This window comes from Clavelina lepadiformis, chromosome 6 (assembly GCF_947623445.1).
Source record: "Clavelina lepadiformis chromosome 6, kaClaLepa1.1, whole genome shotgun sequence".
NCBI lineage: Eukaryota > Metazoa > Chordata > Ascidiacea > Aplousobranchia > Clavelinidae > Clavelina > Clavelina lepadiformis.
Window position 1 is genome coordinate 16,617,545 of NC_135245.1, and position 25,273 is coordinate 16,642,817.

The 25,273-nt window shown below is 35.8% G+C and overlaps 2 protein-coding genes and 1 long non-coding RNA gene across 9 annotated transcripts; 1 reads left to right on the forward strand and 2 right to left on the reverse strand.

Annotated features, from left to right (window-relative positions):
• Positions 1-43: 43 nt before the first annotated feature.
• Positions 44-3,495, forward strand: LOC143463454 (uncharacterized). The gene is made up of 2 exons (XR_013118314.1): positions 44-2,562; positions 2,675-3,495. It is a non-coding gene; the product is annotated as an uncharacterized LOC143463454 (long non-coding RNA).
• A 911-nt stretch (positions 3,496-4,406) lies between these two features.
• On the reverse strand, positions 4,407-9,151 carry LOC143463334 (cathepsin O-like). 2 transcript variants are annotated; one of them, XM_076961800.1, is made up of 11 exons: positions 8,913-9,150; positions 8,041-8,167; positions 7,746-7,891; positions 7,546-7,559; positions 7,178-7,331; positions 6,895-6,968; positions 6,651-6,692; positions 6,251-6,350; positions 5,957-6,041; positions 4,702-4,794; positions 4,407-4,596 (listed from the first exon to the last, which is right to left on the reverse strand). In XM_076961800.1, exons 1-11 carry the CDS (start codon positions 9,072-9,074, stop codon positions 4,544-4,546), a joined length of 1,050 nt encoding a protein of 349 aa, XP_076817915.1. In that variant the 5' UTR covers positions 9,075-9,150; the 3' UTR covers positions 4,407-4,543. The 2 variants fall into 2 exon arrangements, with proteins under 2 accessions (XP_076817915.1, XP_076817916.1); XM_076961801.1 differs by lacking the exon at positions 4,702-4,794 and having other exon boundaries at positions 8,913-9,151.
• A 1,043-nt stretch (positions 9,152-10,194) lies between these two features.
• On the reverse strand, positions 10,195-24,409 carry LOC143462694 (uncharacterized). 6 transcript variants are annotated; one of them, XM_076960939.1, is made up of 40 exons: positions 24,236-24,409; positions 23,970-24,119; positions 23,667-23,809; positions 23,405-23,502; positions 23,167-23,264; positions 22,938-23,054; positions 22,175-22,317; positions 21,956-22,030; positions 21,703-21,856; positions 21,513-21,607; positions 20,839-20,910; positions 20,616-20,764; positions 20,335-20,498; positions 20,029-20,164; positions 19,778-19,875; positions 19,507-19,649; positions 19,266-19,428; positions 18,957-19,065; positions 18,155-18,247; positions 17,949-18,040; positions 17,822-17,872; positions 17,564-17,725; positions 16,937-17,263; positions 16,408-16,620; positions 16,200-16,301; positions 15,943-16,026; positions 15,600-15,731; positions 15,141-15,320; positions 14,823-14,945; positions 14,629-14,730; positions 14,367-14,453; positions 14,047-14,233; positions 12,594-12,752; positions 12,194-12,297; positions 12,009-12,096; positions 11,826-11,935; positions 11,565-11,654; positions 10,854-11,013; positions 10,607-10,701; positions 10,195-10,489 (listed from the first exon to the last, which is right to left on the reverse strand). In XM_076960939.1, exons 1-40 carry the CDS (start codon positions 24,317-24,319, stop codon positions 10,310-10,312), a joined length of 5,112 nt encoding a protein of 1,703 aa, XP_076817054.1. In that variant the 5' UTR covers positions 24,320-24,409; the 3' UTR covers positions 10,195-10,309. The 6 variants fall into 6 exon arrangements, with proteins under 6 accessions (XP_076817054.1, XP_076817053.1, XP_076817056.1 ...); XM_076960938.1 differs by having other exon boundaries at positions 12,594-12,749; positions 14,047-14,236; XM_076960941.1 differs by having other exon boundaries at positions 11,598-11,654; positions 14,047-14,236.
• Positions 24,410-25,273: the final 864 nt, after the last annotated feature.

Consider the following 25,273-nt stretch of genomic DNA (forward strand, 5'->3'; position numbering starts at 1 on the left):
CTCACACACACGACGGCTAGTACAAAAGAAAGACCTCGTAAGGTATTCCGAATCAGTGGCGTAGCAGCCACCTGGCGGTTCTGGCTCTGCGCCAGGTGCGGCAGGCTGCAAGGGGGCGGCAAAAAGAGGCTGCACAGTGCACATACAGCACGAGAATTTAAAAAAAAATGGAGCGGTAAACAAGCTATTTTGTTACAATTTGGTCCCGCTGACCAAGAAAACTGTGGAAGGTGAACCAGTCCTGGGCATTTAAACGTTTAATTGTAAACTTTTAAGTTGTTATTGATTGTAAACCTTTAAATGAAAGGTTGTGGTTAAATTTATACTAGTGTTAATTTAGACTCGAAAATGAAACGTGTCAAAGAGAGTGGAGCTTTTTTTAAAAAGAAGAGAAAGCAAGAGAAGCAGAATTAAAAAAGCACAAGGGAGCCATGCTAAAATTTGTAACCTCTTCTGGTTCAAATGATTCTTTAACATTACCAGAGAACGATTCAAATGAAAACCCAGACAATAACGCTGAGCTCCAGAGAGATACAGAAAAGATCAGCTTGTAATGGAATGATTGGTTGTTGTTGTTGAACTTGACTGTACCAGTCACTCCAATACAATCTTTGATTGTCTGAATGTTTATTGTCTTCGATATAATGAGTCTCAAGGCCGTTGTTTGCTTAATCAATCCTAGACTCGTTTGTTCAGCTAAAAGCTGATTGTCTTATAAAGCAGACAAGCAGAGTCGTCCGACCTGACACTGAGCTTATCTTAGATTGTACTGTTCAGTAGTTTGCACAAATTTGTTGATTGTATAAACTGGTTATATTGATTCTTCGTTGTACGATTACAAATTGACAGAACATTGGCACATCAACAGTAATTCATTTAACAGTCAATGTAATAGCATTGTGGCTTAGCTATATTCAACTGCATTAAATTGCTGATTGCTGATTATTCCCAGACTTGTTAATTCGTACTGTCATACGCTAACAAACTTATTTTCCGATAAACTGAACGCATGCGAAAAAGACGAAAGTATTACGTCACAACAATGGTACAGGAAATGATTGCGGGTCGTGTTACTCTTTGCTAAAACGACGCACAAGTACTAGAATTGTAAATCTCACATGATCTGTATATTAATTTTGGTTATGATCACAATATTATCACAAGCTTATCAGCAGAAACGCAAGATTCAGGGTCTATCAAAAGTGATACCAATGAAATCAATTATGCATTGCCAGTTATAGATGGAGATGAAGGTGAAAATAACGACGAAACAGTTGCAGTAGTCAACAATTTGCCCAATGATGTGGCCTCTTGGCCTGAAGCTATAGATCACCATTTGTATGGATGAAGAGCGAAAAAAGTGGAAAGCAATTTTAGAAAGCGTTGTTGATGTCATATTAGGCTATTTCTAAGTAAGCAAAACCTTCCTTTTCGAGGACATCGTGAAGCTTTTGAATCCAACAACAAGGGGAAATTTTTAGAGACCGTGAAGCTTCTGGAAAAATAAAGTCCCGTAATCATCAAATACCTTTCTGATATTCGTATTTCTACGAAGATGACAACTACTTATCTTTCTCCCACTATTCAAAATGAGCTTATTTTGCTTCTCAGTAAAAAAGTCAAAAAATCGTTCTTGAAGAGGTGCGCGAAGCTAAATATTTTGCGATTATGTGCGACAGTACTCCGGACGTATCACATACTGATCAAATGGCTCTTATAGTCAGATATGTAGCAATCAAAACTAGTATTGCCCAACTGAAGGAATAATTGTTTTTGAATTTCTTTCCGTTGAGCGGAAAAACGGCAGCTGAAATTTCTCAATCTATTCTAGATGAACTTGAACTAAACAACTTAGATGTGATGATGTGTAGGGGAAAAGGCTACGACAACGCATCTACTATGTCGGGAATTCATACTGGAGTTCAGCAAAAAATCAAAAACATAAATTCAAAAGCACTACTCGTACCGTGTGGAAATCACAGACTGAATCTTGCAGGTGTTCATGCCGTCGGATCGTCGCATTTAAGCGACAGATTTTCGCTGTTTTACAAAGTATGTTTTTTTTGCTGCCTCTACTCATAGATGGGATGTCCTTCTAAAGCATGCGCCAATCGCGCTGAAGCGAGTGATTGATACGCGATGGAGCGCACATCATGCTGCTGTAAAGGCCCTTCACGCAGGTTTTGATGAGTTTATGGATGCTCTAGAGTCTAGAGCAGTGGTTCCCAAACTTTTTCAGTTTGTGGCACAATAGAAAAATTAGAAAACGCTCGCGGCACACTTACAAGAGAAGAAATGTTGCTTTAAAAAATTACCCTACTCTATCGACAATGCCATAATTGGTTTCATCGTCACATGTGCTTATTTCTCAGCTATTGAAGCAGCTAGAAAGCTTTTAAGTCGCATATGCTTGTCTGCATGCCTTATTTTAAATATTTATACAGTTCTTTCCCAAATTCCAAAAAGATTCGCGGCACACCTGAGAATCTGTGGCGGCACACAGTTTGGGAATCACTGGTCTAGAGGAACTACGTAATCCAAACGAAAATCTTAATACACGAGGTGACGCTCATAGTATTCTATAGAAGCGATTCAGAATTTTTCTTTCGTTTTCTTCTTATGTTTTTGGAAAGTAATCCTGCGAGAATCTCATCATACTCAAACTTACTTGCAGCAAAAAGGATTGCTATTAGCGCAATGCTCTAACAAGATGAAAGCGTTTGTCAACTTTTTAGTGGAAGAACGAGATAATCTGGTTAAAGATTCTGTGGATGCAGCGATCAAAAAATGCACAGAGCTAGAGATTCCAGTTGAAGATCGGAGAGTTCGCAGAAAAAAGAGAAAGCCGGCGAACACGCAGAAGATGCTGGCCTTAGTGTTGTTGGAGAAGTAAGACGATGCATGTTTCAAGCATTGGACAGATTTAAACTTGAAGCTGAAACTAGGTTTACCGGCATACACCACTTGAATGAAATGTTTGGATTTTTGAATCCTCACGCACTGCTGCAAAGCGAAAGTCACAATGGATTCACCAACGCTTTTAAAAGCACTTATGACGACGAGGTGGACTTTTTGGAGTTAGCTGTGGAAATTGACAGATTTAAGAGGCTGGTGCGAAGCAGTGAAACCACGTTTGATCGTAATGCAACAGCGTTTGATGTTTTACAGTGGTTAGCTAAATCACACCTACTTGATTCGACACGTAGGCCTACCATATTTGGCTTGTGTCTGAAACTTTATCTTACCATTGGTGTTTCAATTGCGAGTTGTGAGAGGAGTTTCTCAAAGCCCAAAATGATAAAGTCCTATTTACATTTTACCATGAATGATGATCGGCTATCAGCTCTATCGATTCTTTCTATAGAAAGACATTATACGTTCAAAAACTTGATTTTGAAGATATTATCGCTGATTTTGCTTCGGCGAAATCTCGAAAAGTTCAATTTTGAGACGGCTATTGATCTTTTATTTGCCTAATACATTTGTTCTCCATTTTTTGTCTTTTATTTTAGGCCTTAACTCTTTCTCAAGCAATATAGAACTTCTGAGACGCGGCACATTATCTGTAATTATTTTTATTGAAAAGATTTCGTGAACATGAAACTATACTTCAAAATTTGCTGCAGTCTACATAGGGCGGCATTTTCATCGAAAGCCAGGGGCGGCAGCATATGCTCCTACGCCACTGTTCCGAATGACACCGGTACGACACAAACTTAAAGGGAATAGTAACTAAATTAAATAATAGTAATTAGCCGAAATTAAAGTTAAGCATACTGTTTCCCCATTAGGTGGTGGAACGAAGGAAATCACATAAAATAACAGGAATGAACTAACAATTTCATGAATATAATAACATTTCATTCGAACATTATCACAAGTGTCATTATCATTATCGAAGTGCAAATTATATAAGACTAATTACCACACGTTCATTGCGTACTGGCGTACCATTAACTGAATTAAAAGCTATCATACGAAGAATAGTACCAGATTTAAGATAAAACACCAGCAGCGAAATAATAATAAGCGAAAATTAGTAGCATCTGACTTCGCGACTTATGCTCGGCAATGATTCTTCAGCCTTAGAGCTCCAGTTACCGGGCTAATCTTTGTACAAGTTCTGACAGACGCACGCATTTTTAATTGCTTTTTTGTATCGTATTTCTTGAATTCCAAAATATCCAGGTACAAGTGACGTTCATACCTTGCACAAAGGCATTAAAAAGGTAGCGCGACATTACGTTTACATATTAACTATACTTTTGTAGACGATAGTTACTACGGTATTAGTTTGTTCGGTGTACCGAAGACAAAAACGGGCTTATCATGTAATTACAAGGCTGTAAATCACATCATACTTGCATAACATACCCTGGATTTCACAAGTAATTGGCAGACTTAGCTTCCATAAAATTTTCTTTTATTGCTACATGAAGATGAAGTGCAGAAGTGGGAATTACTAAAGAAACAAACAGAACAATACTGCAACATAAAAATGATTTACAGGGAAGTATTTATTGTAATGATTCCGTTCCTCGATTCACGATCCCGGTCCAAAGACAGACTTAACAACGGCAACAGAATTGGCAACACCTAAAAATAATTATTATACGAAACTCAAATAAATTTATATACAAACTCGAATAAATTTTAGCTGCAAATTAATTTTCTTAAGTATCAACATAAAAAAATAAATACCACATAGGTTGCCACCAATTTTTATTCGAAGATAGCCATCATAACCAAAGTCTCTGCCCCAAGAATTTCGGACAATCCAAAATGGTATCTTACCTGTCGCACATAAAGTATGTCATCAATCTTTAGTTGATTTTTATAAAATTTTTACAATCAGTGTCGCAATAAATTTTATCAGATATTAGAGAGCTTTCGAGCTATTTGTGGAACTTGGAACGTGTTCACGAAACACTGCCGTCTGTCAACAAGTTGGTTTTCATCTGAACTAGGTAACTGCTTTTTAAAGAGTGTTACTCGCGCTCTCGCTCGTCAAAGAATAAAAGAGCATCGTTCGAAATTCGCTCTACTATAAAAAAACGCGCTCGTTTTTGGGTTCAAACTCCCACTCTTTTTAGCAATTAATAAATATTTCATTCCGGCGCATTTTCGAAAACCGATCGCATTCGTATGTTGTAAATTCGCATTGTAAAACGTGTGTCTAACTGCAGCCTAATAATTGTTTATCATTATTTGCTATATGTTGGAAGATTTCATGGAATCCGATGTTGAAAGGTTTTGTTTTAGTCACATCTGCCTCAAATGATTAATCGACCAGTTAAGTATAAAGAACAATCCAGAATCGTAGATGCCGATGTTCAACAATTTAATATTTTTCACTTTCAAAACATCGGTTAAGTTATAAATATAACGGCAACGTGAAGCACATAATAACATTACGATGACAAAACAAAACGTTTATATCGAACCGTCTTAACAGGGTTCTGACGTCATTAGTCTTGCGTATTGTTTACTAGTCGCCATTTGGGAGCGAAAATTGTGCATAAAAAATAGTCTCTAAGCAGTCGTTTTTATTCACTACATAAAACTGTAGTCTCACGGCAAAAACTCATTTATTAAAATCTAACTATTTAGTATTTATATCCATTTTTGCGTTCACAACGTTGTTTGTTCAAAAAAAGAGCGACGACCAAATAACCCTTAAAAAAGAGCGTGACTGCAGTTTCGTTCTTCCTTTGAAAAAAAAAACTCACTCTCTAATTCGCTCCTAAAAAAGGAGCGCGTGCTTAATTTTGATCTCGCTCATGCCCAGCTCTGGCGTTCATTACCTAGGTCCAAGGAAATAAATACTATCTTGATTGTGGTCAAATTGTAATTATTAAATAGCCAACTGTGATCAGTAACTGAATGGCGCATAGTAAGTTTAATCCTGCAAGTGATTATCTACAATTCTACATTATACAACATACTATTTTCTGACCTGTCATGTCATATCCAACTACTTGCACTGCATGATTAGGTTGATCATGAGAGCAGTGGTGCTGAATAACACCTCCCATGTAATCCTAAATTATTATAAAGTAAATAAAATAAATAATTAAAAGGAAATACTTTATCCAATAAATATGAAAGATTTCATATCTTTTAAATTAAATAAAAACGGTGCTATGATACGCAAACTTAAAGCAGTTCAGTTTAACTAAATTAACAAGTTAACAGCAACAGTGTACAAAGTTTGTTATCTGCAGCCAAGTTAATAGATCTGCCCGCCAACCTGCCAACTTGTAGCATCAACACTGACAATAAGTGGACCATACTTCAGAAGAGCCGGTATCATCATCTTTCTTTCTACTGAAGGGCACAATTTAGAACATCTAAAAAAACAACTCAAACTTTACTGTAGTGCACGAATAATAGCATTAATTGAAAATGTAAACAAAATAAAAATGCTCAAATTTAAATACGTTAAATTTCACACTGAAATCCTGTCCAAAATGGATAAAGTTATAATTAATTCTATGGGTGACATGCATAGCTACTCGTATTATCACTGTACATGTTTGCAAATTAATAAAGTGTGTAAAAGCCATGAATAATCTTGTAGCAGAGTTAATATTTAGCAATAATACTACTTTATGATATTATGGAAATGTGACAAAATATATTTGGCTTACCCATGAAACATATAGTCATCAACACCAACATAAACTTTTGCCCTACAAATAAATACAAAGAATCTATTAATGTTTACTGTAAGTATGGACATAGGTTTATCCACCTGAATTACTTCGCAACGTAAAACGTTTAAAATGCAAGTAAACTTTCAATCTGGCTTAAATTGCTCAGAAGACAAAGCATGGTAATATTGTGTTAGATTTAGTTCGATGTGTAATATATTTGTTCACTAATTTTTCTTACATATTTTCATTAAGGCATTTTCCCATGGAGTGGTGATATGGGTATACAGACTCCGGAACTAATTTTTCCATGGTCTACAAAAGTGTATAAGTTCAAGATTTAAAAAAACTTAGTGTAGCGACTGTGTACATTCTAAACTTTTGCAGTAAAATAATGGTAAAAATGCATTCTAATTCTGACATACTAACATCTTGCATTACTTTCAAATAAAGAGGCAACTTTGGTAAAACTCTTAATGCCTGATTTAACTGCTCCACACATTACTCCTATGTCCTGCACACACCTTGTTCAACCACGATAAGGTTTCATGCGGATTGCCTCCAGCACAGCCATACCCAAATGAATTGCAATCAATAACTTGCTGTGGGCTAAGAACTATTGGTCGTTTTGTTGCAATTGCCCATGCACTTTCAATAGTTTCCACAGTGCTGAACGCCCTATGGAAAAACTGAATTTGGCAATTTTTCTATAATAAAAATGATTTTATTTGTAAATTTATTCATGTATTCCATAGAATAAATTCGGTATCTACAAACATAGTATAACAAGGTCATGCGTTTTTACACTAGCAAATCAAAATAAATGTATGCAAAGTTCTACAGTACACCTGATGTCTTAAATATACATAAAAGGATTTATAAATTCACTTACCAACAGCTTCCACACTGCAATATCACATAAAAATCACATTTTATAAAATATATATATATATGTATAAAGTTAATTTAAAACCAAAATGCGATATTACTATACTAGGTCATTGTTAACAAATTTATATAATTCTTAACCTTGATATCTTGTACAACATAAGCTTTTTGTCAATCTTGCAACAATTGACAAAATTTCCATACCTTTCCTTGATTTTTAACAGCGGTTATAACATTTGCCGTCCTCCAGTCAAATTTATCTGGAAGTTGTGTTACATCACTTTGTAAAATAAGCTTTGATTCATCAGTGGCATGGGTACCTTCAGAAGAAATATGCGAAAGATAGGTTCCTGGAAAACACAGAAAGACACACATGACTGTTAGCTGATATCATTTTTGCTTGTAAGGGTAATTTGGGAAATGTTTCTCTAAAACGCTATGTCGTTAATAATTAAACACAAAATTTTTATATAAGTTTTAACTTAGTTTTTGCTCAAACCACGAAATTCTTGTTGGGATAGGTCAGAAAACTTGTTGACTCTATAAACTGCTTTTGTTTTGTTATCACCAAATGCTAAGACCTTGTGTTCATCAAAATTTCTTTGCTTAATCCTCTGCAGGGTTGCCTACAAATCAAAAAGTGGCACTTTCAATATAAGACTGTTTGAGAATGACAACTGGGTTAAGAAACAGAACATGCAGTTTTTTTAAATTATTATTATTATTCAAGTTCGTCTTGTGGATAGATTAAGACTAAATTGAGATAAGTATGTATTATATTACATTGTATGTTTAACATTTAATACAGAAGAAATGCTCCAAATGTGAAGATTTTTCTGTTGAAATAGACACTCTCGTGAATTAAAATGCAAAAATATGTAAGAAAGCAGTAGTTCATTTCACAATAAATAAATGAAATTTAAGTGAAGTATTTAGTAATCTATTCTGGAAGTACCATAGATATTAATCCTGGATGAAATGTAGGCTACTGTCTATTGCTCTGCAAATTATTTTAAAGATTACCGACAGGCTATCAATTTAGATTGTTAAACAATTTCATATCAACCATGAAAATGTACAAGACCGCAATAAAAAATGATAATACAATAATTTTCTGAAAAAACGCACACTAAGAATATTATAACCTTTTTCTTACTCCTAGATTGGTATGTTACAACGTGAAAGTTCTTTCAAGTTAAAAACTACTGTAAATTGCTATGTTAGGTCAAACTGTTACACTATGTATGTATGTTATAATTCTCAAGTCAAGTTAACAAGGAATCAGAAAAATCAATTTCAAAGTTACATTATTTTAATGTAATAGTAATAACCTAACACCTTGACATACATTCTGATATAAAAAAAACTTACCAGGAAGTTTTTGTATCTATACAAATACTCTTCAGACCCCTTGCGATACGGTTTCTTAAATTGTGCTACATATTCCTCAAATAGATTCTCATGGAGGTAAGCTGTCGGGAGAGAAAACGTGAAATATACATAAAAAATAAAATAAACCATAAGACGATACATTACTAGAAAATGAGCCTGTGGTTTTCTCTGGGGTTTGGCAACGTTTAGCTCAGTGGTTTGGCAACAATAACAAAGACACGGAAACTATCAAGCTTCGATTTAGGGGAATACTCTAATTAAATACCAATTTTTCTCAATGGATAATTATTATAATAAAACAGACAAATCTGAACTTCTCAACTTGTCAAACACTATTAGTCACTGTTTTTAAGAGCTCTGGCATTGTCATTTCCGACAATTCCTTGACGCTTGACTTATCCAACGATTCCGTTGTCCATCCCTTTTGTGCTGCTCTCGCAGTGGCGTAGCCAGCCCAAAATTCTGGGGGGTAAATATTTTGACTTTAAGCGATTAACAGTAATTTGTTTGGAGCATCCAGTAAGCTGCGAAAGATGTTCAAGGACGAACCCAAGATCGTTTGTTTGTTGATGCCTTGGAAAACAACCAGTAACATTAGGTGTAATTGGTGTGTCCACGGCAGGCGTAGGCCCTGGGATTTTGCAGAAAAAAAGCTATCCAATTTTGCTTGTTTAGGTTTTGCCATTTGAGTACACAGCGGTATGCAAAACTAATACAATAAGCTGGCTAAACGTTTGAAATTCGAATGCCCCCCTGGCTACGCCTATGTCTCCACCGTGATTTGAACCGTTGGCCCGTCACAAGCTGTTGTGGCGGTAAACATGAGCGAACCCTTCTGTTGCATCACTCAACCTAATGGTAACCTATTATCATTTATGTCTTATACTTATAGGAAAGTCAGTCAACGCTAAAAATCAAGCGTTTTTGCTAAACCTTGTTTTCTAATCCATGTCTTGGCTTTTTTGACCTGTAGCACTAAGCACGTTCTCGTATTTAACAGAATGATTGCAGAAAGTGGCCACTATCTAACGGGTAAGATGTTAACGTTTGCTGCCATTTTATTCAGTTCCTAGTTAACTTTAAGTTAGTTACTAAAGTCAACTTTTGTTATTCACTTTATTAAATTATTGTTAACCTAAGTGCCTACATTTGAAAAACAATCGTTCCAGTTCGTTTTTAGGCAGAGTACAAATTAAATTTTATAAATTTTCAACATCTGTCTTCAACAGCATTACCTTCTAAAAGTATGAAACTAAAGATGTCCAATAATAATATATATATTGTAATGGGAAAAGCGAAAGACAGCAAGAAATGGGAGCGGTGAAACGCTAACAAAACGAAAGGGCAGTGATGTTTGAAACGGCAACATTGTCATTTTATTTACGGTGGCGTAAACCTCTTGATCTAGTGGCGGCGCCCATATTCTGAGTTTGGGAAAGGACGCCAACTCCTCTACCGACGGCGCCAATTGTATCTTGCTCATTGGGAGTGGTTTCCAATGGCAACGATATGTCATCCGCATGAAGTTTTCGGAGGCGACGGGTCGACTGGCGGAGCTTAAACGTGAATAAATTCATAAATTTTAGTTATGCATATAACATTCTGCCATATGATATTTATAACAGGAATGACCACGTTAAGGTATGAGTTTAAAATCAAAGTTTGATCCTTACTTGATCATTAATGTGAGTAAGCGCTGTCCGATGAGGGGTAGAGACAGTGGCTGGAGCCCGGGACGGGGATATCGCGGCTTCTATCTTTTTAAAAGCTAAAAATCGCATTTTCACCACTCATGTCACAACTTTGTGATATTAATCTAACTAACCAAGTTTTCAAAGGTTACAGAATACCGCAAATATGATGACAATTATGTAAGGTGAGTTAGTTATTAGTGTAAGACCGTCACAACTTGCTACAGACCTTGGCCGACCGGTGAATTGCGAAGAATATCTCCCATTTTTGCGACATTTCTTACTCGGGGCACATTCTCTTCAACATCCGCATTTTCCTGTGCCGCTTTCCCGCGTCGTTTGCTTTTCGTTCTCGATAAAGCCGGTTCGTCGGAGTCGTCACTGTGTTCCTGTTCGAAAATAAGCGATACGAGGTCAACACGTAGCTTAGCGGATGTCTGTTAGAATGTTTTGATGTCTTTAATAAGGGAAACAGCAACATACAAGGGCATAAGTCTACAGCAAAGTAATATTAATATCAAACACCAAACATTGAGCGTTAACACCATGGTAGTAGTTAAACGCTACAGTAGGAAGATGATAGGCAAAACTAGGAATGGTAAAAATATCGTGAAGTTGAAAGTTTGCTTAGCGTTTAAAAATTAAAACGAAAATACAATTAGTTAGGAATTGTAGGCATAGCTAAAGAGTTAATCAAATTTTCATTTGTAACAACATTGCGTGACATAACCTAACGCATGCAAATCTATAGTGTATGAAAAGTTGTAAGCGTTACTGAAGACAAAAGCCAAATTAGAAACCGCTATTACAAGCACTACGCTAATGATTCAAGTGCTATCAAGTGAATGATTCGATATTTTCTCATTCGATTCTATAGGAGAAAGAAATTAGCCACCATTAACAACATGCGTGTGATAAGATTAAGCATTCACAGTCGCACATTGCTCACAAGGTCAAAAAGTTTGTCGATGACCTTCAGACGCTTAGCTAAGCGTGACGTCAATTCCCTGGGACTTCCCTTAAGAGTCGCCTAAGTGAGCAGTGTGTAAAAATATAACAAATAAATAAATAAAACAAACAAACAAAAAATGATAACCAGATAAGACAAACAGAGAAATGAAAAACTGCACGAAACAAAAACTGAAGTGAAATCGGCAAATAACTGCGTAACTGGAAACGCGTTAAGGAGCTCTTAACTTACATTCTTCACTTCTTCTTTCTGTTTGTTTGTTCTTTTTCGGCCTCTTGTTTTTTTTAATTGCGGAGTTACATCTATTTCCATTTCCGACTTTGGAAAGCGTTGACTGTTTCCTTTGATAAAATAACAAGGTATCTAAGATAATATTCTACATGTGAACCACTTCTTCATGCTTTAACCCCGCACCTGTAGCTCGCATTAAGGCAGAATCGTCAAGAACTTCGTTAGCAAGCGTTTGATCTTTGGCTTCTCGAAGGGAATCCCTTGGTTTGTCCTATGAAGAAAAACGAAGCTAAAGTTTGAAACCACGATTCAACCAGTCTCGTGTTGAAAGGTTAAGCAATATGAGCTTGGGTTAAAGGTTAACGAACTTTTGTCTCAACATCCTTAGCTGAAGCTACACTGGTGGACGAAATAGTTCGTTTCGTTTTCCGTCGAGTTGCTTTCATAATCGGAGCTTCGTTTAACTCCTTGTCTAAATTAAAGAAATTTGTAATGAGGCTGGCAGTAGGTGAAAGTTATTTTCCAACACTGACTTTACTATGGTCGATCATTACAATTAGCGTGCGGTTAAGCCGATAAGCTATGTCGATAAACAAGGAGGTGGTAAGAAAATCGTCGAAAGACTAGTTTAACCAATGGATTGATAAGCACCTAAGTATGCGTATTGAAACAAGTAATGCACATAATAACAAATAATAACTAGTGACATCATCTGCTACAAACGAAAAATAGCTAAGAAATAGTACTGTAATTATATCAATGTCAAACCTTCGATTATATCAGACGGTAGAGGAGTAGCAGGGCGGTTTGCTGTTTTGCGTTTTCGGCGTGTTGAAGTTCTCTTCACCGATGGTTGATGAATAGTCGATGATCGAGATCGAGTTTTTCTTCCAGAACGCAAAGCACGTGTTTTTGTCATTGGCTCTGCTAAAACGATGCAGATATTTTATCTAATTTAGACATTTAGAGAATAATAAAGAATTCTAAAGAGAATGTGGGAGCAAGGAGTAGAGAAAAAGATGAACAAAATTGGTTTGAGGATGCTCTGAACCGAGTTGAAAGAGAGTAGAAAAGCGTAGAAATTGTGAAATAGAGGTGCATCCAGACGGTTTGGTGACACTTAATCACGCGACAATTAATCACGCGACGCTTAATCACCGACACATAATCACTAGGACATTTAATCACGCGACACATAATCACTAGGACATTTAATCACGCGACACATAATCACTAGGACATTTAATCACGCGACATTTAATCACACATTTACGACAAATTAAAATAATCACGATTTACAACGGTAAGACAGCGGCAGGCTATAGTATAGACAAAGACACTGTATAAATGTCGTGTGATTAACTGTCTACTCATAGTAATGTCCCCTGAATTGAAATAACCACGAGTTACAACGGTAAGACAGCGGCAGGCTATAGAGTATAGACCAAGGGTCCGCAACCTAGGGCCCGCGGGCCGTATCCGGCCCGGCCTGCGAAATCGTCCGGCCCGAGACATAAAACTGGTGCGAAGGCGGTAGACTAGTATCTCGTACTAAGTACGAGATTGTCTGTAGACTAGACTAGTCGTTATAGATACAAAGAGATGTGGCGGTCGTGATAGTAAATTGTAATAATTCATTCATTGGCATTGTTCCAGAGTTCCAAAACCGACGCTCTGACACAGTTTCAAGTAGCATTGTATTTTACGGTGTAACGTTTTGATGGTACTTTGGTCAAGAGCTTCGGTGACAATACAGTAGAATAATGTTAGATATTACATAGGTTATACTTTCGGACAATATAACAATTAGACTTTATGAAGCTGGTGTTGATTTAAAGAAACATTATAGAGAAAGCCGGCGCAACGGAGTCGAAACAATTGTCGGGGAGTTCTAAAAGAAAAACCAAGGAAGCCTTTGGCAGTCGCATCCAAGTGATTATGTGTCGCGTGATTAAATGTCGCGTGATTACGTATCCAAGTCGCGTGATTAAATGTCCTAGTGATTATGTGTCGCGTGATTAAATGTCCTAGTGATTATGTGTCGCGTGATTAAATGTCCTAGTGATTATGTGTCGGTGATTAAATGTCCTAGTGATTATGTGTCGGTGATTAAATGTCGCGTGATTAAGTGTCGCGTGATTAAGTGTCGGTACACCATCCAGACACCTTCGTCAATGGGGAAGTGGATTAAAATTAGACTGATAATGATGATGATGCGCACCTTCAGTGTCACTTTCTTTCTCCTCTTCTTTAACTGCATCCTTAGATGCGGAAGAAGTTAGAGCAAGAGGACTGGTTCCTGTGCTCATATCCAACATGGTCACCACTTCTTCCATTCGCTTGTGGACAGGAGTTTCTTCCACTGTTGCAATAGTCAGAGCAGGAGATTGCAGTTGGTCAGCATCCTCCTGCTATCAAAACCATTTTTAAAGGAAACAATATTGCAGGCGATTATCGCTGCGCTATAATTCGAGAAGAAGCTAGTTTGCAGTAAACGTAGTGTGTTTAAAGAATGAAATCTGTGAGTTTTAAGTTTATTACGTCATGCTTGCTTGCTTCAGATTCCTGATGAGGCTGGTATTCTTGCTTGATTCGCCTCAGTGCGACAGATGCAGAAACACTCTTTTTCTAAAAATGGTTAGAAAATAAAAACACATAGTAAATGAAGTTATGCTAGCAACACCTATGTACAAAAAATGTTTATGTTAAAATAACAAAGGATTATTGTACTACAGTACTACGTATTTCAGTTTTCTGCTGATACAACGCTAAATATCAATAAACGTAACGAGATTAAACTGACAAGCTCAGGTCGATGCAGTTTAGTAGCAGCCAGTTCAGCTAGAAGTCGTGAATTCTCACTCCTGTATTGAACGTTTTCTGCTATTTGAGTATCCAGCTTATCCTACACAGAAAAAACAAATTGTAGCATGCTATATTATACATGTACCATTTCTGCTATAGGTAACATTTCCAATAGTTTCAGTAATGCCAGACCTTAAGTGCTCTGTTGCAGGACTTTTGTGCGTTGATTTGATCTTCCAGAGCAGAAGCAATTCTGTCTCGGCCTTCTCGAAATTTTGCTAGGTCTTTATGTTTGGAGTCAATTGCATCATCAACCTGAATAAGACAATCGAATTTAACAATCTGTAAACATAATGATGGTGTCGGTAGCCATGAAGAGCGTTTCAGACGATGCTACAAACGTTTATAACAGGGATAAGTTACATTTAAAAGCAACAAATCATAAGACAGAAGTATGAGAATTTGTCTCCAGCGTTTCATGTTGCTGAAGACATTGTTTGATTTATGAACCTCTTGTCGTAGTTTTTGTATTTCTCTATCTTTGTTCTTAATCTTGTGACAGAGATCAGTCGACTTCTGCATCTCCTCCCCAACCTTGTCCTCCATATCTTTTAATTCGCTGTCACGTTCTCGGAGAGCTTCTGCGATCTGGGATCTCAAGTTTTCCGCAGAATCTCTCGATTCTTTCATCTGCAAAAAGTCAGTTAGCAATCATTCTTAAAGTAGTGGTACTGGTAACAGATTGGGTAACCAGTCAAACACGGTATTGCACTTCGGAGCATAAATTGTGTTGTAACTTTTTTTTAAACTGGTTTATTAGGAAATATTATCATACAGAGCTGATTATGATTTATCATCAAAATTAAAAGTTATCAAGTGAGTATGAATGTAAATTTCACATGGATGCAATTTCAACAGAAGCAATAGAATTCCAAGACACGTATACAGTGGTGAGATTCAAAGTTATACCTCCTCCAGCTTTTCTGCAAGCTTTCCCTTTTCCTTCTCTGAGATCCGCAGTTTCTCTTCTTGCAAATCGCATTGATTTTCACTTTTAGCCTTCTCTGCTTCCAAATGATTGAGCATGTCTTGTTGCTTTATCTGATAATTACAATAAGGACTTATACAATATAAAACATTACAATACAAGTAACTGCAAAATGTGAAAAATATGTGCTTGAATGAACATTGAAATTAAGGTAGTAGCAGGTGCCTGAGCACAGATGGATCCAATTATTATCCGACAATTTCAAAATTTGCTAATTCTCTTTAGCAATTAACTTTGAAAGAATGACCTATGTAAAATATGCACCTGTGCTTCATCCATGTCTTTCAAGACAGATTTAAGTCTTTCTAATTCCGTTGCTTCAGCTACAGTTACAGTTTCTTGATTGTTCTAACAAAAACAATCAAAATAAAGTCAATACGAGGTCAGACAAGACAGAGGTCGGTTATCATCATGCAGCAACATTATAGTCTTGACATACTGCACATGTTGTACATACTAAGGATAAGTACGTTAAAGTGTTTTTAAATGCTCTGCACAATAAAATAAATGAACAAATTTACCTCTAACGCAGTCTTCTCCTTACTAACGTTTGATAAATCTTGCTTCAATTGCTCAATAGTTTTTAACAAATCGTCTCGTTCCTTCATGAAGATATTAACATCCTTGTAAAAACAGAAATATTGATATTCAATTGATGGTGATGATGCTGCTTTAATGCCTGTTTTTTGCATTGCAAATGGAATAATCATCAGATTTGCAATTATTAACCTGCGCAAGTTCTGAGGCCTGGGAAGTGCGTTTCTGCTGCTGCTCTGCTTGTAACGTTTTCTCACACTCAAGTTTCTTTGTCTGTTCTTCCAACCGCTTGATTTCGGTCATCAATTGGGACTCAAGTTTACTTGAAACTGCCAATTCCTTTCGTGCATCCTCAGCTTCATCGCAGGCACTTCTCACTTTTGTTTCCAAGCTCAGTATTTCTTTCTGTTCGATTAATAACAGTCATTCCAAACTTGACAAAACAAGACTAATAATTTCTATTTCAATAAGATACTACTGATGCCATTTCAGCAAAATATATACAATTATATATAAGAACAAACTGGAACAAATTAGTTGGCAGATCCTATGAGCATCTTCTGCTGTTATTGTGTGTATTATTCTATATATGAAATAGTCAGCAGAAAGAGAAACCCTCACTAAGGAGGTTTTAGTTATAATAATACAATGAACTTTACCAGTAAGCCTAAGATATTTTGCTGCTATTTTAAAGGGAAAACCAAAATTTTAAATTGCTTACCTTGTGGGCCTTCTTTACATCCTTTATTTCCTTCTCATGGCTTTGTTGAATTTCTTGTATTTTTGTGTTAAAGTCGTTTTGCATCATCTGTATTTCTTTACCATGTTTCAAATCTTTATCTCGAGCGTCTCCTGACATTTTGTCCAGTTTTTCCAAAGTACCATCTCGCTCTTTTTCAGTTTTTTCAAGTTGCTTGTTTTTTTCTTGCACAGTATTTTCCAAAATTAAAATCGATTGGTTGAGTTGATGCGATTCAAGATTTTTCTTTTCAGCACACGACAAGGTTTCTTCAAGAGCAACAGTTAGCTCATTGTTTTTCAAATTAGCCTTAAGACAACAATGGAAAGTTTGAAATAGGCATCAATATGTTAAGATATCATTGATTAACTAATAATTATTTTGCTTGGCAATAAAATGTTGGCTTGGATAATAGATAATACAGTAGTATAAAAATGAACTCAAACAACAAAACTTCATTGCTCTAATGTGTTCCATTCTACAATGCAGATACCCACAAGCACATCAACAGTTAGTACTAAAATTTGTATGTACTTGTATTAATTCATAGTACGCATTTCAGTTGAGTTTAGATGAGGATTCGTGCAAAATGTGTAAATAGGCACTCACTTGTGTTAATTCTTCTTTCATGTTTTCCATTTCCTTACCGGATTGGATAGATTCTTTCAAACAATTCTGTTTCACCTTCCTCATTTCGTCGTCTAGCTTTTCATTTTGACCTTCTAGATCTTTTGTCTTCTCAGATAATTGCACGTTTTCTGCCTCCAATTTCTAAGAAATTGCATCTAACGGTGTTAATATCTTTGGGAAATAAGGTTTTTCTTAGTATGCCAAGAATAGTATTTAAATTGTAAATTGCTAACTAACCTCAATGTCTTTCATTTGCATTTCATTCATACTTTGCGTTTCTTTCATGCCCTTAACAGTATGGTCAGTGTACAAAAGTTAGTTTAATAGTGAAAGAGTTAAGTCAGGCCAAATATTTTATACATACATTCATCAATTTCTCCATCTCCGCCTCATTTCGTTCAACTGCTTGTTTCATTGCATCTAGCTGTTGAAGCTGTTCCTTTATTATTTCACGCCCTGAAATAATCAGTGACAATTTAAAAAATTAACTCTGCTATACAGCAACATAAAATTAGGCAGCACGAAGTAAACTGTAATAACACAATAAAAGGCATGGCCTATTTCACCCACCATCTTCGTTTTCTTTGTGCAAAGTTTCAATCTCATCTTCGTGTTTCTCATTCAACAAACTGTCAGCTTTACTCTTTTTTAAATCTTTAATTTCTGTAATTCGATAAAAAAATACTTTGGTATGAAAAAAAATCACTGATAGTTTCCAGTAATGGTCATAAATCAAAGCATTCACTAACCGTTACACTGTGATTAACTTCAAACATGAATGCCTGCATGACTTAGACTAAACAAACTACACAGCAAAATTCAAAATTCACAAAAGTGAAGATGAGCTTTCAATCTTTGTTCGACATACTAGTTAAAACCATTTCGTTTCCTTTATAATGCTACTTTCCCAAATGCCATAAAGTTGCCTGTTACCTTACTAATTACAAAACAGAATTACAGGAAAAAAAGTATTCCAATATCAACTACATTAAGAACATGGATCACAATTAGTATAGTTTTACATGATAGTTCTTGTTCTATACAACTTTTCTTAAGAAAAGTAAACAGACATGGAAATGAGATATATTTGCTATTGTAAGCGAGTCCAGTAATGATTGACAGCAAGGACATTGTGCAGACTTACTATTCTCACAATGCGAAAAACACTGCATAGTGTACACATTATTGTTAAAATAAAAATTTTGTTATTGTAAAACCAGTTTTCCTAATGGTAACATCACTTTATTCCTTGTACCATGAAAAATAAAATTCAATAACAAAAAACAGGCTACGTGGGTAACAACATAATTATATGTCTTCATTTTAAGGATTAATATTTTAGAAATGACATCAATGAGCAAATTTAAATAACCTGCATCCTTTTGCTTTACCAGTTTCTGTGCTTCTTGAAGCTTGCTTTCAACATTTGCAATTATTTTATTTAGGTTTTCCACGTTCTCTGCATGTTCTTTGACAGCAGTCTAGAGTATCAAAACAACCGGTTTAAAACCTAAAATTTCAGGAGCATAAAGTGTAACTGAAGACAAATAAGCCAAATTAACGAAAAATACATTAGGTAGCAAACAGTACAGCCATAAAGATGGTGACGTGCAATAAAAGAAAGGTTTTCTGGAAAGGACAAAAAAAGGAAGGTCATTTAAATAATCTGATGCAAACTCACTTCCAATTTTTCATCCAGCTCATTACACTCTTGATCAAGTTCCTTGTTTTCTTTCTCGAGAGAAATTTTGATGGAGTTTAAGTTCTGTAACTTGGCATTTGCAAGTTCAACTGTCTGACATAATTTCTTTTCGTCTAGGTCTTCTCGACGTTCCAATCTTGCACTTCAAAATAAAGAAATATGTTGACACAAAATGGAAACCGCTTGGGTTGACGATAATATAAGCCGATGTGGTGCTTACACCCATTTATTTTCAATATCCACCACTTGTTGATCCATCTCCTCTAACATTTCTTCACGCACGTTCCTCTCAGTTATATAAACCTTTTTCTTTTCTTCTTTCAAAGCGTTTTGCAACAGATTGATGACGCCAACCAACTTGTTCTGCAGAAATATAAAATATTTATTTTCAGGCCTCAGTAAAACAAATATTTCATTGCAAAGAGTTGCATGGACATCATATAGATTATAGAAGATAGGAAAGGCGTCGCGAACTTTTTTGTATTTCTCACCTCCCTTGCTTTCCAGTAAGCGTCATCATGCTCTTCATCACTGGTGTCTTCTTCCTGATCAGAATCGTCAGAGGAATCAGATTCTTCATCTGATTCCTCTGCAAGAACAAGCAAACACAACTTAAACTGCAGTGCAGACTTTCACATAACTACATCTATCTGGAACTATAGCATAAACATCACAAAAATGTATTTAGTTTCTATCACTTTAAAACCTAGATCAAGGCTGAAATAAAACTTATTCTAATTACCCTGAATAGGAGTTGCAACTGGCTCCCAACCAATTGTTGTTCGAGTTTTTCTACTGTTCTTTGCCATGCTGGCATCTTGCAGTTTCTGTGACTTTCGGAATGACATTCGCAACGTTCGCCTTTTAGGAACCCTCACCTGTCATTTTATTACAGTAACTTTGTTGTTACAATAACTTACCATTTAAGTGTTTTGTGCTCTAAATAAACCGTCCACTACAACACTCATTTAAGTTATTGACAATAGTTATAGTTTATCCTTCTATTTAAATAATAAAAATTACGTAAAAACCAACAAACAAACTTTACTTCGAATGCAATAGAGGAGAATTTCAATGCGTGCATTGTTTCATCAAACATTGATGAACATTGATTCACGTTAACTATCATGCACGCTTTTCCATACCCCATCAAGAAGCTTTGAAATAACCGAGTCAAGCGTGAGTCACGATATGGCACAACACGAACATTGTCTGCAAATCAATCACAGAAATATAAACCATGTTTTTATAAGGCATATTTCAATGCAAAACATTGCGGATACCAATAAGGAGATAAGAAGACTAAGTTTTTAAAAGTTGCACATGTACTTCGGTGTTGCTGATTGTGACGCAGTGTCTCGATGCATTTTCCGAGTGTTAACAAGGACGTGTTAATTTTTCCAGCCTCCTTCAACCTCTCACCATAACAGTTGGTCTTTCCCCATCGTTCAGAGCCGGCCAAGTCACAAAACGACATTCTAAAAGAAGTTATTGTACAGTTACGTTTTTCCTGCATTTCACCTGTTGCTAGACAATAATTCAATAGACTTACTGTGTAACTCTGGCTCTCTGAGGATTGTCTGTTTCTTTTGTGCAGACAGTCTTTATGGAGAAGATGCAATGGCTGAAGAAATGCATTAGGATTAAATTGCCACACAGATTCTTAATGATCTTAATTACAGTAGAATTTGTCTTATTCGACACCTTTGGGAGACAAAGTGTCGTATCGGGCAAACTACAAATATATGCAAACACTTGATAATACACAAGCGAGCACATTCGTACATTTAAAACAACTTCATGCATCCATTGTACAGTATGAAAACATGTTCATTCACGCAATTAATGTGATTACCACAGACTAATTCAGTTGCACATTCATAAAACTACTATCCGTTTATCAATTGAGTTCTATTTTGTCATAGATTACTTAATAAATAATGCTCACATTTACATATAGTATACAGTATAATACTTTCATGACAAAAAGCGTAATAAGACAAACAAAACACTTCTTAGGGATAAAAGAAAGGTGCTAAAGTAATCAAACTACTTAAATCTACAATAAATTAAACAACCTAAGCAAACATTAGGATGCACACACTTCTGCAGCTAGCAATAAAAATCTGACAAATCGACAGCTTAAAGAAAACTAAATAAGCCCAGTTCTACTCTACATCAATAATAAGGCAAGTGAAGTCAAGGATGTGTTATTTCACATTTTACCTTCTGCTTGAATTGTGGTTTAGTTTGGTTTCAGCAATGTGCAAGTGGTTGCGGCCGATGGTAAGTAATTTAAAAACTTCTTCGCGTGAACTGACCTAAAGACAACAAGACATTTAAAAGCAAACAAATCTATTGCTGATCAAGTATAGTAACAGTAAAGTTTAAAACTAAAACCGAAAAAATATGCCACCTGAATTTCTCTGAGGCCTTTGACAAATGGCAATTTTTTGTCTTCAGCTAATCTAAGAATTGTCCTCTTTTTACTTTTGCCTTTCGGCAATGGCTCCAGTAAATCATAAATATACTCATTGTATATTTCAACGAAAGACACGAATATGACATATCTAAAATCAAAACATCAAATTCACTTTACTTTAGCTTGGACATCAACAACTTATTCTGAAACGGTAAAAATTAGAATTAGCGTATGTATTTGTTTGTACCTCACTGGTCCCTTGGCACTGATATCCACAAAACTATCATCGGCAACATTTTGTGCAAATTCCATAAAGGAAAGCCTAAAAATAGTAACAAGAGTAATGCTAATATTACAGAATATTGATTACATTGATTGATTACTATGCTTTGAATGATGCAAATATGGGAAAAAATTGAAATGAATGCCAGAAAAAAGGGGTTGAGACGCGATGGTTTTTTATTACCTCTTTTTATTCTGTGAAATATCACTAGAAAGGGAACTGTCACCAGCAACTGTGCTATTAGCAGATGGACAGGTGGTAGCCTCGCTACTTTGCGATGAATTAATTGATGGTTCTAGACTGTCCTTGACTCGGTATGAATCTGACTGTGTTTAGTAGCAGTAAAACGTTAATGAAACAGTTCAAAATGCTATATGATAAGAGATTGCACACTCTATCATTGCATTACTAATGGTAGCAAAGTACAGCAACGTCAAAAACAATGAAAGTACAAGGTAGAATACCATGTTTCTCCGAAAATAAGACGGGGCTTATATCATTTTTCGCTGAAAAATATGACACTTGGGCTTATTTTACGGGTTTTTATTTTCATTTTTTATAAACAAAGTTGAGAATTATGCGTATTAAAAAATTATCATATCATCGTCCTCTGTAATATGCTGGATGTCACTAGATTCGAAAGTTCCAATGAAGTTTTTATTTAACTGTATTTCCTGCCGAATTTTTGCACCTACTCTTTTGTGTTGAGCAATAAAGCTTTCAGCGCGCTATTGGCTAGGTCTTATTTAAAGGTAGGGCTTATTTTCGGAGAAACACGGTAGGACCTGAAATCTTAAACAATAATACTCTACATATATACGTTAACATGCACATTTGTAATATACATTGTTGGGATACATATTACATGGATGCAAACAAAACATTAATTAAATATTGTACTATGTAAATACTGTAATAACAATTAAATACAAAAAAAATTATTTACATCCTGAGTTTCATCTGCCAAAGCTAACATTTCTTTTTTTTGTTGCAGCAATTCCACCTTTTCCTCGTCGGACACAACCACAACACTGTTCGCCATTTGTAACTGCATGTTTGAGTCCTGGAAAGCCAGAAAATCATTAAAAACCTTTCATAGAGGCAAAACATTATTATTGTTACAAACTGCTGCCACTCCAGATGAGAAAGACAGTTTCATCAGAAAATGCTATTACCTCGATTAACTGGTCACCAATGCTGTTAAACACTACATCAACAGCTCGTGGCATAATACCTTCATTGCCAGGAGATCCTTGAATTGTGTATGTTTTGCCTGTTATAGAAGCATGTGTTAAATAAGGTGGACAATAATTTTAGAAGATTTATCATCATAAAGGGTGAATGCTACCAACCCACAAATAAGCACATTACTAAAAGTAACAAAATGCTCTTTTAAATTTTAATATCACTTACCAGAATTTGTAACGCCGTAAGTAAAAATTAATGAGTTCTGGCCACCAATAAAGTCTTGAACAATTTTTAGAGCAGTTAAATCAAAAAACTGTTTTTGACTGCAACATGATAGAGAAAGATTTTAAACATTTTTGTATTTTTGATTGGTTTCGATTTCATGTTACATATGTCCAAGCATATATATTGGTACTTAATTCTAGCAAATTCTCAGTGAACACCTGGGCATTAACATTAGAAGTGCAATTTTCTATGACTATCTCACCTGGTATCCGGCCGAAATATTTTGGTAAAAGAAAATGACTGAATTTTGTCACCAACACCGTGAGCACTTGTTTTAAATTTGTTTGAATCTTTTGGTGCATGTAGCGTTAAAACATGCCCATCTTCTGACACTTCCATGCATTTCTATGATGATTTAAATACTATGAAAGTCGATAAAGACAAAAACAAGACAAAATAAAATGATATTGCTTTTGTTTTGTGCTTAACTTTTACCCTTAATTCAATCCTTTACTGAACTGGACTTGATGTGTGCAAAAAAAATTACTAACAGTTTGACACTAACCTGATCTTCACTAGCAGCAGTTTCTTGATCACTAAATGGTCGAAGCCTTAAATACACTTTCATAAAATCAGATGTCGCAATATATGCTTGACTGCTCATACGAGACAGTCGCTGTCGGACAAGTGGAGTTGCAAAATCTTTTGCCAAGTTCTGAAACAATTGAAGTCACGCAAATACAGTAAAAGAATATGGACTATTTCTACTAAGTAACATAACAAGGAGTTTCTAATAGTAAAATAAAATGTAATACAACCTATTTTATATACCTTTCTTATATCTTTAACAGGGAAAAGACATGAAGAGTCATCTTCAAGAATTTCCACACATTTCGGTATTGGTACTGCTGTCATGGTTAGTTTGTTACCGCTATCAGTATACAGTTCAAGTAAAATGCTTAAATTAATAATAATATTACTCTCCCTGTTTTCATAAATGCTGTTAACAGCACTTAATTTTTCATAAGCATACAGTCGAATCCGCTTAATTCGGACACCGGATAACCCGGACAACCGCTTTATTCGGCCTAAATGCTCGGGAACGGAACAAAAGTAAAAACTGAACGTAAAAAAACTCCTGTTAATTCGGACAATTCTCCGCTTAATTCGGACACAGGTTCGCAAATCCATCGTTAGGTTATGAGTTATTTATGACACAATAAACAGTACTTCGTTCGTTTTAAGACAAGATGCAATTGCATTATGAGTGATTATGGTGAAACAATGACGATGCATGCAGTAACAATCGACAATAAACTCATACAAGGCCGCGCCAGCTTTTACTTCGGTACAATTGCGTCCATCTTGTAGGACAAAATTGTACAGAAAAGTTTAGCATAAAAAGTGAAATTGCTCACTAAAGTAAACGAAGACGTTTTATGCGATCAGTGCCAGTTACTGCAGTATAGCGCAGCTGCAATTCATTTATTACGCAACAGTACAGTATTTTAAATGCGTTTTTTGCCTTTACGCATGACCATGAAACGAACAATTGATTTTCCGCTTAATTCGGACAAAGCCGTTTCTCCGCTTAATTCGGCCAAAAGTGAGCGGAACCAAAGTGTCCGAATTAAGCGGAGTCGACTGTATATACAAAATAAAAAGGTTAAATACTTAAGGACAACCTATAGGCTGTAAAACAGAGTATCCTTGGGAATCGCAAAACCTAAACACGGAAAGGGCCGAACTGCAGAGTATGGCTATTTTCAGCAAGTTCTTGGGTGCACCAAATAACCAAAAATGGCAAGGGTGGTGCACAAAAATGTTTGGATGCAATGAATAGAAGTGGGAACTTACAAACTTCAGTGG